General features: G+C 36.0%; 1 protein-coding gene across 5 annotated transcripts in view; it reads left to right on the forward strand.

Annotated features, from left to right (window-relative positions):
* The window catches only part of LOC127868621 (phosphoinositide 3-kinase adapter protein 1-like), a 74,069-nt gene that overhangs the window by 40,822 nt on the left and 20,177 nt on the right, over positions 1 to 13,070 (forward strand). For all 5 annotated transcript variants that reach the window (XM_052410521.1, XM_052410525.1, XM_052410524.1 and 2 more), the window contains exons 3-8: positions 207 to 348; positions 1,239 to 1,490; positions 2,071 to 2,273; positions 5,358 to 5,445; positions 6,703 to 6,870; positions 7,383 to 7,580. In XM_052410521.1, the coding sequence (XP_052266481.1) occupies positions 207 to 348; positions 1,239 to 1,490; positions 2,071 to 2,273; positions 5,358 to 5,445; positions 6,703 to 6,870; positions 7,383 to 7,580 (1,051 nt within the window). The remainder of the gene's footprint in view (positions 1 to 206; positions 349 to 1,238; positions 1,491 to 2,070; positions 2,274 to 5,357; positions 5,446 to 6,702; positions 6,871 to 7,382; positions 7,581 to 13,070) is intronic.

Consider the following 13,070-nt stretch of genomic DNA (forward strand, 5'->3'; position numbering starts at 1 on the left):
AATAGGCCTGTCTGCTATTGCGAAAAGGAATAAAAACTACATTGAAAATAATATTTTAGCGATTTTTGTATTTTTAAATTTAAAAAATACAAACATTTTTAATGATAATTAGTGTTTTATTTTTCTTGCAGATGTTCAAAATGACAAATTTAGTATTATTTCCCTTTTCATGATATTTTTATAAAAAGAATGTTTGTTATTTAAAGGGTGGTGAAACAGTGTTGGTTGTTTGGTATCGAGCCATTCCTGAAAGTTATTTGGTTCAAGTGGCTATTGGCGAAAATGAAGATGCCAAAAAAATTGAAACCAAGAGGATAAATGAGTACACATTTTCCTTCACAGCCCCATGTAAGTATACACATATAGGAGGATTCTGCTTGCTATTTCGTGTTTCTGTCTCAACATAGTAGCTTTAAGTCTAAACCTACTTATTTTAGCTCGAGTGTGTTGAAAGCCAAAGGCTTATTAAAAGGATTGTACTTCATGCAGCCATAGTAGCTCCTGACCAGCCTGCATAGTAGCTCCTGACCAGCCTGCATTTGCAATAGTAGCTCCTGACCAGCCTGCATTTGCCATAGTAGCTCCTGACCAGCCTGCATTTGCCATAGTAGCTCCTGACCAGCCTGCATTTGCCATAGTAGCTCCTGACCAGCCTGCATTTGCGCAGTCTACTCAGGAGTTTCCCTGTCTGCTGTAAAATAAAGCAAGGTTTCGTGGTCTCATTAGAAGACAGGGTAGCTCCTGACCAAGCAGTGCAAATAAGACCCATGTTTGCATGACGCAGATGATTTTATTTTAGTGAGTTTTCAATAACAATTCTCTTATTTATATGTTTGAATTTACAATTCATAAGCATTTTTCCATTGGTTGCAAATGCCTCACTATGAGACTTAAATGCAGTAAAGATTATTTGACATGCGTCATGTGAAAAAGGCCATATGTCAGAGAAGCCCCAAGACTGCACAAATAAGACCCTTATTTGCACGTTGCGGATTATTTTATTGTAATTGGTTTTTACAATAAACACAAAGGATTTCATTCATGGGTTTGATTAAATAGTCACTACATATTTGCTATGATTTTGCTTGAGTGCAATGCAAATTCTCCAGAACCATTTCAAATGTAGTTTTTTCGGGCCTTATAGCTCATTATACTTGATATTCTCCTTGTTTAGGAAAAACACTAGGTTGCAAATAATGTTAGAATGAAAATTAATTCTGTTTACTCATATTTTGCAGCACACAAAGCTGGGAAGACGCACATGTACGTATTTATTGATGGCAAAAAGGCTCTCAAAAGAATGATCAAATACTCTGCAATGTGTGAGTTTGCCTACACATTCCCGGAGTTCCTCTGTCAGCTGATAGGTCTAGATGCGGCCGATAACACGGGACTTGACAATTACCTCACCACAGTGTTTCAGTCCAGCACACCTGAGGACGGGTCGATGGCCAACATGTTGACTCCTAGAAACATCATCCTGTCTGCTGGTCTGTGTACTTGCTTGTACTTTTTTCAAAACTAATCCTCAGTCACATTTTACATTCAAATCAACATTTTCCCTACACTGTGTTAATAGAATTTGATCTGATCTATCTTGACACATACGTCTATGAGTCAAAGACATTCAAATTTTAAGGGACATACCAATCTAGCGAGCGCATGGATCATTATGCCCAATGCATAAACAATTTCCTGTTTCTGTCTTGTTGAGGTAGTTAATGTTTATTTCTACTTATTTGTAAATTAATTGTTATGTCTATGAACCAACCTGAAATCTGTATCTTTTTCTCACCAAACAAGAAATTGAATTGTTGATCTTATTTAAATTGTATATATAATTATATTAAAGTGCAAAGATATATAATAATTGTATGACTTCTTTGACATTAAGTTAAGCCCAGTATTGTAATTTTCTTATCATTAATTCATACACATGGATAATGAAAAGTCTGTGCCTGTCCTTTCTTTGAGATGGTCACAACTAGTAGCATACGAGTATAGGAGTAAATCTTGAAATATATCATTATTAATCACTCACTAAATAACTTTATTTGCTGTCCTCTGCAGGCTCCAAGAAGAGTGACTGTGAGTTGCCGACATTACTTCACTTTGCCTGCAAATACAGCCTCAACTCCCTCGCCTCGAGTATCATCGACACGCCTGGTGCACACGAGGCTCTAGAGATCCTCAACTGCCGCGACATGACGCCGTATGATATTGCGAAGGAAATGAACAATGAAGACCTGATAGGCTACATTGATGTTTTCTTGGTACGTGAATTTGATGTTAGTACATGTAAGGCTTGTTTTGGGAAAATGAGGCATAATGCTTGAGCGTAAAATGTGTCATTCATGATCAGCTGATGGGGTCCTTGCAGGCAAACCCAAGATGGATGGTTCTGTCTGCTTTTATGGATTTTCAGTGTCCCTTCTTATCAGGCAACCACTGAAGCCAGAGGGTGTCATTGTGGACTGAACATTTTGATCTAGGATCATGTTCAAATGATAAAGACTAGTTTTCCCAAGATACCCTGCTTAGACTACATTCATTAAGCCTGATATTCCAATGTCATGCCTGTATTAGTCACATGCATTAAGCCTTATTTCCAAAAATACCCCTCTTAGACTTACATTAATTAAGCCTGGTATTCAAAGAACATGCCTCTATTAGTCACATGCATTAAGCCTAGTTTTCCCAAAATACCCCTCTTAGACTTACATTCATTAAGCCTGGTTCTCCAAGGACATGCCTCTATAAGTCTCATGCATTACGCCTAGTTTTCCCAAAATACCCCTCTTAGACTTACATTCATTAAGCCTGGTATTCAAAGAACATGCCTCTATTAGTCACATGCATTAAGCCCAGTTTTCCCAAAATACCCCTCTTAGACTTTCATTCATTAAGCCTGGTATTCCAAGGACATGCCTCTATAAGTCACATGCATTAAGCCTAGTTTTCCCAAAATACCCCTCTTAGACTTAATTCATGAAGCCTGGTATTCCAAGGACATGCCTCTATTAGTCACATGCATTAAGCCCAGTTTTCCCAAAATACCCCTCTTAGACTTACATTCATGAAGCCTGGTATTCTAAGGACATGCCTCTATAAGTCTCATGCATAAATGACCCCTCTTTGACTTACATGCACTAAGCCTGATTCTCCCTGGACAACCCTTTTATAAGAATATAGTTAATAATACAAATAATTGATTTAGTTCAACAATTTTTGTCACAAACAATATTTATGCCCTTAAATCAAATGATCTGGGTATATTGTTTTTGGCCTGTCTGTCTGTCTGTCTGTCATTCTGTGGAAAACTAACCTTGGTTAATGTTTTGTAATAACTTTTGCAATATTGAAGATAGCAACTTGATATTTGGCATGCATGTGTATCTCATGGAGCTGCACATTTTGAGTGGTAAAAGGTCTAGGTCATCCTTCAAGGTCAAAGGTCAAGTATATGGCTTCAAAGCGGCGCAGTAGGGGGTATTGTTTTTCTGACAAACACACCTCTTGTTTTTAGCTCACCTGAGCACAACGTGCTCAGGGTGAGCTTTTGTGATCGCCTTTTGTCCGTCGTGCGTTGTGCGGCGTCAACATTTGCCTTGTTAACTCTCTAGAGGCCACATTTATTGTCCAATCTTCATGAAATTTGGTCAGAAGATTGGTCTCAATAATATCTTTGATGAGTTTGAAAATGGTAACGTTTGCTTTAAAAACATGGCTGCCAAGGGGCGGGTGGCATTTTTCCTTATATGACTATATATGGCTATAGTAAAATCTTGTTAACACTCTAGAGGCCACATTTATTGTCTGATCTTAATGAAACTTGGTCAGAAGATTCATTCCAATAATATTCTGGATGAGTTCGAAAATGATGCCGGTATGTTGAAAAACATGGCTGCCAAGGGGCGGGGCATTTTTCCATATATGGCTATATATGGCTATAGTAAAATCTTGTTGACACTCTAGAGGCCACATTTATTGTCCTATCTTCATGAAACATGGTCAGATGATTCGACCCAATAATATCTTGGACAAGTTCGAAAATGATATCAGTTGGTTGAAAAACATGGCAGCCAGGGAGCGGGGCATTTTCCCTTATATGGCTATGTAAAACCTTGTTAACACTCTAGAGGCCACATTTATTTTTCGATTTCATGAAACTTGGTCAGAAGATTTATCTAATGATATCTTGGATGAGTTAGAAAATGGTAGCATTTGCTTGAAAAACATGGCTGCCAAGGGGCAAGGCATTTTTCCTTATATGGCAATATTTGGCTGTAGTAAAATCTTGTTAACACTCTAGAGGCCACATTTATTGTCCAATCTACATGAAACTCGGTCAGAAGATTCATCCCAATAATATCTTGGACGAGTTCAAAAATGATGCCGGTTGGTTGAAAAACATGGCCACCACGGGGGCGGGGCATTTTTCCTTATATGGCTATAGTAAAACCTTGTTAACACTCTAGAGGTCACATTTATTTTCCGATCATCATGAAACTTGGTCAGAAGATTTGTCCCAATGAAATCTTGGATGAGTTCGTAAAGGGTTTTGGTTGCTTTAAAAACATGGCCACCAGGGGCGGGGCATTTTCCCTAATATGGCTATATATGGCTATTGTAAAACTTTGTTAACACTCTAGAGGCCACATTTATTGTCCAATCTTCATGAAATTTGGTCAGAAGATTGGTCTCAATGATATCTTGGATGAATTAGATACTAATTATGTTTGCTTGAAAAACATGGCTTCCAAGGGGCGGGGCATTTTTCCTTATATGGCTATAGTAAAATCGTGTTAACACTCTAGAGGCCACATTTACTGTCCTATCTTTATGAAACTTGGTCAGAAGATTCATCCCAATAATATCTTGGACGACTTAAAAAATGATGCCGGTTGGTTGAAAAACATGGCTGCCAGGGGGCGGGGCATTTTTACTTATATGGCTATAGTAAAACCTTGTTAACACTCTAGAGGCCACATTTATTTTCCGATCTTCATGAAACTCGGTCAGAAGATTTGTCCCAATAATATCTTGTTATCTCAGGTGAGCGACTTTGGGCCTTTCAGGCCCTCTTGTTTGTGTTCTACCCTTTAATTGAATAGTCATATAATTGTTCATTGTTTTCTTATTTCATTAGCAATCGCTATTCTAAGAGCCATTATGACATGTTAAAGCAATCTTCTTTATATAAATGTATAAATTGTATTGGGGAAACATCAAATTGTTAAACATCTGAACCTAAAACACTACTGCGTCAGTCATGTCTGTGCAGCAACTTGTCAGACCACCTTGTGCTGTGTGTTCACCTTGTGCTGTGTGTCCACCTTGTGCTGTGTGTCTTGCAGGAAATGGTTGACTACAACACACAAATTGAAGACCTGTACACACGGATGAAGAATGGACAGCTAGCAGATTACACTAACACACCCAACAGTAAGTATTATTGACCATGGAGGTAAAATAGAAAGAAAAAACAAGTTATTGCAATATTTTTATGCCCCCGGATCGAATGATCGGGGATATTTTGTTGGCTAATACAACTGGATATTTGAAATATTCACATGCTGCTTCAAATTGAGTTATAAATATAGGAGATTACACGCTTTAGGCTGTATATATGTCATTTGGGCATTTAACTTCGTTTAAATTCCATGAGTACAAAATGCTCAAGGTGAACTGTTATGATCACGCTTTGTCCAATGTTTGCGTCGTGCAGTGTGTGACGTGCATCATCGACTTTTTGTTTGTTAACTCTCTTGATAAATGAAACAAAAATAACAAGAAATGTCTTTAAAAAAAAGATATTCTGCGTTTATCCTGACTTTGATAGAAAGGTATCAAATGTATGCTTTTCAAGTTATTAAATTAAAGACAATTAAAGACAAAGGTTTAAGTATTGTGGTGTTTCACTTAATAGTCGCATATCCATCAAAATGTTTGTTATGGAGTGCACATATGTAAAACTACATAAAAGTGTTCATAGATACAAACTTTACTTCCTGAGATCACATTGTATGTGTCCTAACATGACTTATTATGAAAGTATTTCTTTGTCATCGAAACAGATGATATGTTCATATTTGATTAAGACCCAGTTTTCTTTCCACACATTCAATAAATTGTTACATCCGCGTCATTCAAAAATTGGTCTTATGGCATATGCTGCCAGCGTAGCCCAAGCCCGGCTTGCACACATGTGCAGTCTGGTCTTTGGCTACACATTCCTCTATAAAAAAAGCACTCAAGGTTTCATGTTATCTCCTGAGTATCCTCCCCAGTATGCACATTCTGACAAGACTGTGTGGATGCACAGGCTAGGCTGAACTACGCTGGCAGCATGCTGCATAATACCCATTTTCCCATGATGCGGGTCTTTAAAAATGTCATTGCGTCTTGTAAATGAAACATCAAGCCACGATACTTTCCGATAGAAAACTGAAGTTAACCTGTGTTATTTATAGCAAACTTGCAAATGTAAGTAGCATATTCTGGCACATGTGATACTAGATAATTAAATGATTTCCCTTCTATAAATAAAAAAATTGAAAGGAATTTTTAACATTTAAAAGATTTGATGACACCTTAAATTCTCAGTTCTTTTTAAAAGATAGTGCAAAATTCTGAATGCTGTCATAACACTTTTGTATAGTGTGCTTGAATTTTAAGACCTAAAATTAATGCTGTTTACAGAAGAGACTGGAGATGGGTACCTCAAAATGAGTGGTAGCCCTGGATCATACGTATATAAGGGGCGTGTTCCAGAAGATGATTATGAGAGAACAGACAAGACCTCACGCCAAGTTGTGGAAGTTGACGAGGATGAAGACATTCATGAACCTACAGAGCCGGCACCTCCTGGTAAATAAGTGTTTTGTCCCATAATCTCGCTTGTTCTGGCAAAATGACAATGCTTGATATAAAAAAATGATCACAAAACTCGAATATGAAAAGGATTGTTTATTTGAATATTTGAATAGTATATCTAATTTACAATTTCCAATACTATATATTTTTTTTTACTGTGTGTCGATCTTGTTAATTGTTCTTTTTCATGATGTAGAGTACAAAGTAACAAATTAGAACTAGAACTCCATCAAACATCATGGTAAAATTTTAGGCTGGTAGTGCGAACATGTGCTCTATCATACATCCAAACAGTGTGTATATTCAGATATACCGCAGCTCCAGTGTCCGTTTACTCTAATGAGGAGACATAATGGCCGCTAATTAGACCACAAAACCTTGCATGACTTAAAAGGTGACATGAACAGACAGTATGAATGTGTATATGGCATAATACCCATTATTACATTATTACCCATCATTTATAAGCATCTTAATTTTTGTATCTACACATGTATTGTTTGCAGTGCCAAGAAGAAAACCAAGCCAGCTCCGTACCCCAGAGCCCTCCCCACCCGTCGTGACTAGAATCCCCAGCAGTTACCCTGGCAACCGTGTAGAGAGGCAGCCAGCCCAGCCCCAGCCCATACGTCCCCCGAATCTTGGGGAACAATACAACCCAAAAGCCATGTGCATGATGCCGGATGATGACCCCATGGGAGGAAGTACGTGTTTGAGTTACTTTTACAGACTTGGAATCACCTGCTCATATTTTAAAGTTACAGATTAAGAGTATAGAGCAGTTTCCAGATTTTGTGTAATTGAACGATCTTTTTATACTGTTTTGTTAATTCAAAAAATAAGCTGTCCAACATAACATAATCAAAAAGTTTGGCATTTAAAGGCATCTTAAGCAGGGGTCTTCTTCATTTTACAGGTTTAAAAATATACTTCTTGAGGCCAAGATTCACCTTATTAATTCACATTAAGCAAGCAGAAAATGAAAGTTAAGGTTATGAAACAAAACAAAGCGGATGATGGTGTAAAATAGGAAATATTAAAATGTGTACCTCCATTTGCATGCGTCTCTAAATAAAACCAAATGAACTGTTTAAAAAATCAATTGTTCATAATTACCTGTTGACAATTTCAGTTTATTTCAAACCTAGTTTTTGATATGCTTGGAACATAATAACTCACCAAACTGTAACTTATATATTATTTGATTGTGAAATAAATATAATATTTACATCTACAGTACTAAATTTATTTAATGGAAATAAGAATATCTTTTCAGCTGCTAAATCAAGATTACAATTTCTGTTTATGGTAAAGTTGTACACATAGGACTGATGTTTTTATTTACATCCAAACTTCATAATCCAGTGAGATTAAAATCGAAATATACAGAAAGAATTATTATTTTACATAATTTATAAACAATGACTAAATGATTAAAAAACAGAGTTATAACCAGATAAAAGCTTTTATAACATTTCTAAAATTAGCTTCAGAGATCAAATATACCCAACACTGCTCTACTTTGAATTCAGAACAAAAACTGTTCTTAAATGGACCTTTTCACATTTTGATAAATTGCCAAAATTGCATGAAAACTGTTTCAGATTTGCAAATTTTCTTTGCAGTTATGTTTTTTTGCTAGGAAACAGTAATACTGAACATTTACCATGCTCTAAAATATCCATTATATGCATCTGTAACGATTTTAACAACCTGACAATATTACAAAGCCTTACAAACATGAAACAATTGTATAATTTGGCAAGATCTGTTGTTATTGTTATATTTTCTGACTTTATGAGGATTGCTTGTCTTAGGAATAAAATTCATGCAATGGTTGGTGAGCACGGATGGCCGATAGGTTTAAGTGCTAGACTTTTACTTCAAGGGTTTGTCGGAGCCCAGACGAGGATTACTTTTTTTTGTTTCTTTCATTTTATTTTTGTTCTAAACTTGAACTCTTTAGTTCCCATGTTTACATTTATCAATTTAAAACAATGACAAACTTCAAAATCTGTGAAAAGGCTCTTATCAATGAATGATTATGGTCATAATATACTAAATAGTTTCCCTATATAATTCAATGTAAAAGCAACAACTTTGAGCGAAAATAAATGCAACATTTTGCACATAGAGACCCCCATAACCATACCTTTTCTTAAAGGCCATTCTAAGCGGAATCGATTTATGCAATAAAAAAGATATGTCATGTATAATGCAAGAAAGAACTTGACACAAATCGAAATCGACTGTTTTTGCAACTTTTTTTTCCGGCCATTTCTTTGTGGAATGTAACCTTTTCTAGTGCAATGGTTTACTATAGTCTTCAAGTTTATCATATTTCAGGGATTCAGTAGAGAACAACTTTTCATTCCCTACCATTATCTCTGAAAGATAACACCCGAATAATAGTAAAAAGTGTAAAACATGCCTTCCTGTCAACTATGATATTTTTTTATAGAGTACAGCCCTACATGAAGCGATCATTTAGTATATTGTAACCTATAAGACAACGTTTACTGTTAACATCGCGAAAAATAAGTACTTCTTGATACTTATTAACCTATTTTCTATGTGCATGCCAAATTTCAGACCAATCTTTCATGTAGAAATGCTTGAAAATGCATTTTATTATAATGCCTGATAAGCCATGTGGCTATCGCATTCGGAGCTTTGATTTATAACGGGCGTTCAGGCGTTAAACGTTTACCCTAAATAATTACAATCGGTCAAAATACTGGAATATTGTTACAAGCTATGTAGCAAAAGAAGTAAACAACTATTAAAACGTGTTCATGAGCTCTTTCAGCACAAATTGTTGCGATTTGAGATGCTCAAGACGAGTTTTTGTCCGTTTTTTTTTTCTTATTTTCCTCTGAAAATGCATTTTTTCTTAAAAACTCACAATGCTCCTTATATTCGTGAAACAAATGCATTTATTCCGTGAAATTTGCAAAAACGCGTCATATCCCACTTAAAAAAATGATGATTTTCTATAAATACAGCTCCTTTGTGACTAGGCCTGGTTTTGCGTATAATACAACGTTTACTGTTAACATCGCGAAAAATAAGCACTTTTTGATACTTATAAACCTATTTTCTATGTGCATGCCAAATTTCAGACCAATCTTTCACGTAGAAATGCTTGAAAATGCATTTTATTATAACGCCTGATAAGCTATGTGGCTTTCGCGTTCGGAGCTTTGATTTGTAACATGTGTTCAGGCGTAAAACGTTTACCCTAAATAATAACAATCGGTCAAAATACTGGAATATTGTTACAAGCTAGGTAGAAAAAGAAGTAAACAACTATTAAAACGTGTTCATGAGCTCTTTCAGCACAAATTGTTGCGATTTGAGATGCTCAAGACGAGTTTTTGTACGTTTTTTTTCTTATTTACCTCTGAACACGCTTGTTTTTCTTAAAAACTCACAATGCTCCTTAACTTGTGAAACAAACGCGTTTATTCCGTGAAATTTGCCAAAACGCGTCATATCCCACTAAAAAAATTATGATTTTCTGTAAATACAGCTCCTTTGTGACTAGGCCTGGTTTTGCGTTTAGGTCATAATATACTAAATAGTTTCCCTATATAATTCAATGTAAAAGCGACAACTTTGAGCAAAAATAAATGCAACATTTTGCACATAGAGACCTCCATCCTTTTCTTAAAGGCCATTCTAAGCGGAATCGATTTATGCAATTAAAAAGATATGTCATGTACAATGCATTAAAGAACTTGACACAAATCAAAATCAACTGTTTTTGCAACTTTTTTTCCGGCCGTTTCTTAGTGGAATGTAACCTTTTCTAGTGCAATGGTTTACTATAGTCTTCAAGTTTATCATATTTCAGGGATTCAGTAGTGAACACCTATTCATGCCCTACCATTATCTCCTAAAGATAACACCCGAATAATAGTAAAAAGTGTAAAACATGCCTTCCTGTCAACTATGATATTTTTTTAGAGAGTACAGCCCTACATGAAGCGATCCTACATGAAGCGATCATTTAGTATATTGTAACCCTACATGAAGCGATCATTTAGTATATTGTAACCTTATCAGAAAGTTGGAGCATATTAAAATGTTTATGTGGCTATATGTTATAAACTAATCTTAGCTCATTATCAAAATAATGTGATTCAAGATGATAAACACTAATAATGTTATGTTTATAATAAAATCACCATTAAATAAAGAAATCTAATAAAAAATGCATAATATTATGTATTGTCTTAAATCAGATAGATAGACAGACTGATGACATATAGAACATAATGTACAAATTATAATTTAGGCAGTAATTTTTGTCAATTATTTACAGAAATGACACCACACATGTGAATAATAACCTAATGCTTTTTAACTGGTGAATATCTCTAAAAATGGGTCACATTAAATCAAATGTGTAAAAAGTAAGATAAAGCTCTCGGTATTGCACTCAGGTTTAAGTGCCCTTCTTTATAACATAAATATTTTACACTGACACTATCAGTTCAAACATAAATGAGTCGGGTTCTGAAAAAACTGGGCATAGTGCATGTGCGTAAAGTGTCGTCCCAGATTAGCCTGTGCAGTCTGCTTTCTACTTTTATGGTATTTTTAGTTTCAAGGAAGTCCCTCCTTACTGAAAATCAAGTTAAGGCAGAAAGTGTTGCCCCTGATTAGCCTGTGTGGACTGCACAGGCTAATCTGGGATGACACTTTACGCACATGCATTAAGCCCAGTTTTCTCAGAACAAGGCTCAAATCAATTTGTTTTCTGATAATATATGACGTTAATAGCAACATCTACAATGAGGAAGATTATTTTTGCTGAGGTATTCAACTCATGTGATATGTGCTCTAATAGTCTTCCTTCTGTAGGTTGAATGCCTATCATTGGTCATGAAAGCTGAAACTGTGTTCATAAAGGCTGTAGTCTGTAACTTGTAGATCTTTCAATATTTGCGCTCTAATGAATACATGTGTCTTCATGTGATGTCATGTCATATATCATGCAGGTTTATCCACAATTTTTTGTACTGGTTACAGATTTCATGAAGGAAGAATAAATAAGCTAACAGAAGTGTGAATACACTTGAGTTACTGGTAGATAAACACCTTGCTATAAAATGTTGATTAGGAAGTCGTCTCATCTCATCTTGACCTTATTGCACTGGAACTTTTTGTACTAACATTGAATATCATATGTACCAATATTTTGAAGGAATTTTGGTCAATTAGGTCATTTTATTACCAAAATTATGCCAGTGATGGTTAATTTTAAGTTAAATAGTTATTAAGATGTCTGGACCATTAATTTGGTGGTCATGGGATGGGAAAACTGTTTAAGTCCAGCCCTGACTTATGGATAACTGTATTCCGTACTCTCAAAAAAAAATTGTTTTAAAAAAACTGCAAGCAACTCTTAACAGGATCATACCGATCATATATAAGGGGAAAAGACACCAGAATTTGAATAATTGAATGATCTTAATGTAGCAGCAGTGATAATGTTTTTATACCCCCACAAACGAAGTTTAAGGGGGTATATAGGAGTGAACTTGTCTGTCGGTCGGTAGGTCGGACGGTCGGTTGGTCGGTGTGTCTGTCGGTCCCTATTAAGTGTCCGCTCTCTAATTCAAGTAGTTTTCATCCGATCTTCACCAAACTTGGTCAGAAGTTGTATATACATTATGTCTAGGCCAAGTTCAAACATGGTCCTTGCTGGGTCAAAAACTAGGTCACGGGGTCACTTAGTGCGTTTTTAACATTCAGCATGTTGTCCGCTCTCTAATTCAAGTAGTTTTCATCCGATCTTCTCCAAACTTGGTCAGAAGTTGTATCAAGGTGATGTCTAGGCCAAGTTCTAACATGGGCCTTGCCGGGTCAAAAACTTGATCACGGGGTCACTTAGTGCGTTTTAAACATTCAGCATGTTGTCCACTTTCTAATTCAAGTAGTTTTCATCCGATCTTCACCAAACTTGGTCAGAAGTTGTATCTACATGATGTCTAGGCCAAGTTTGAACATGGGCCTTGCCGGGTCAAAAACTAGGTCACGGGGTCACTTGGTGCGTTTTAAACATTCAGAATGTTGTCCGCTCTCTAATTCAAGTAGTTTTCATCTGATCTTCACTAAACTCGGTCAGAAGTTTTATCTAGATGATCTGAAGGCCAAGTTCGAATATGGGCCATGCCAGATCAAAA

Source organism: Dreissena polymorpha, chromosome 2, assembly GCF_020536995.1.
Source record: "Dreissena polymorpha isolate Duluth1 chromosome 2, UMN_Dpol_1.0, whole genome shotgun sequence".
Taxonomy (NCBI): domain Eukaryota; kingdom Metazoa; phylum Mollusca; class Bivalvia; order Myida; family Dreissenidae; genus Dreissena; species Dreissena polymorpha.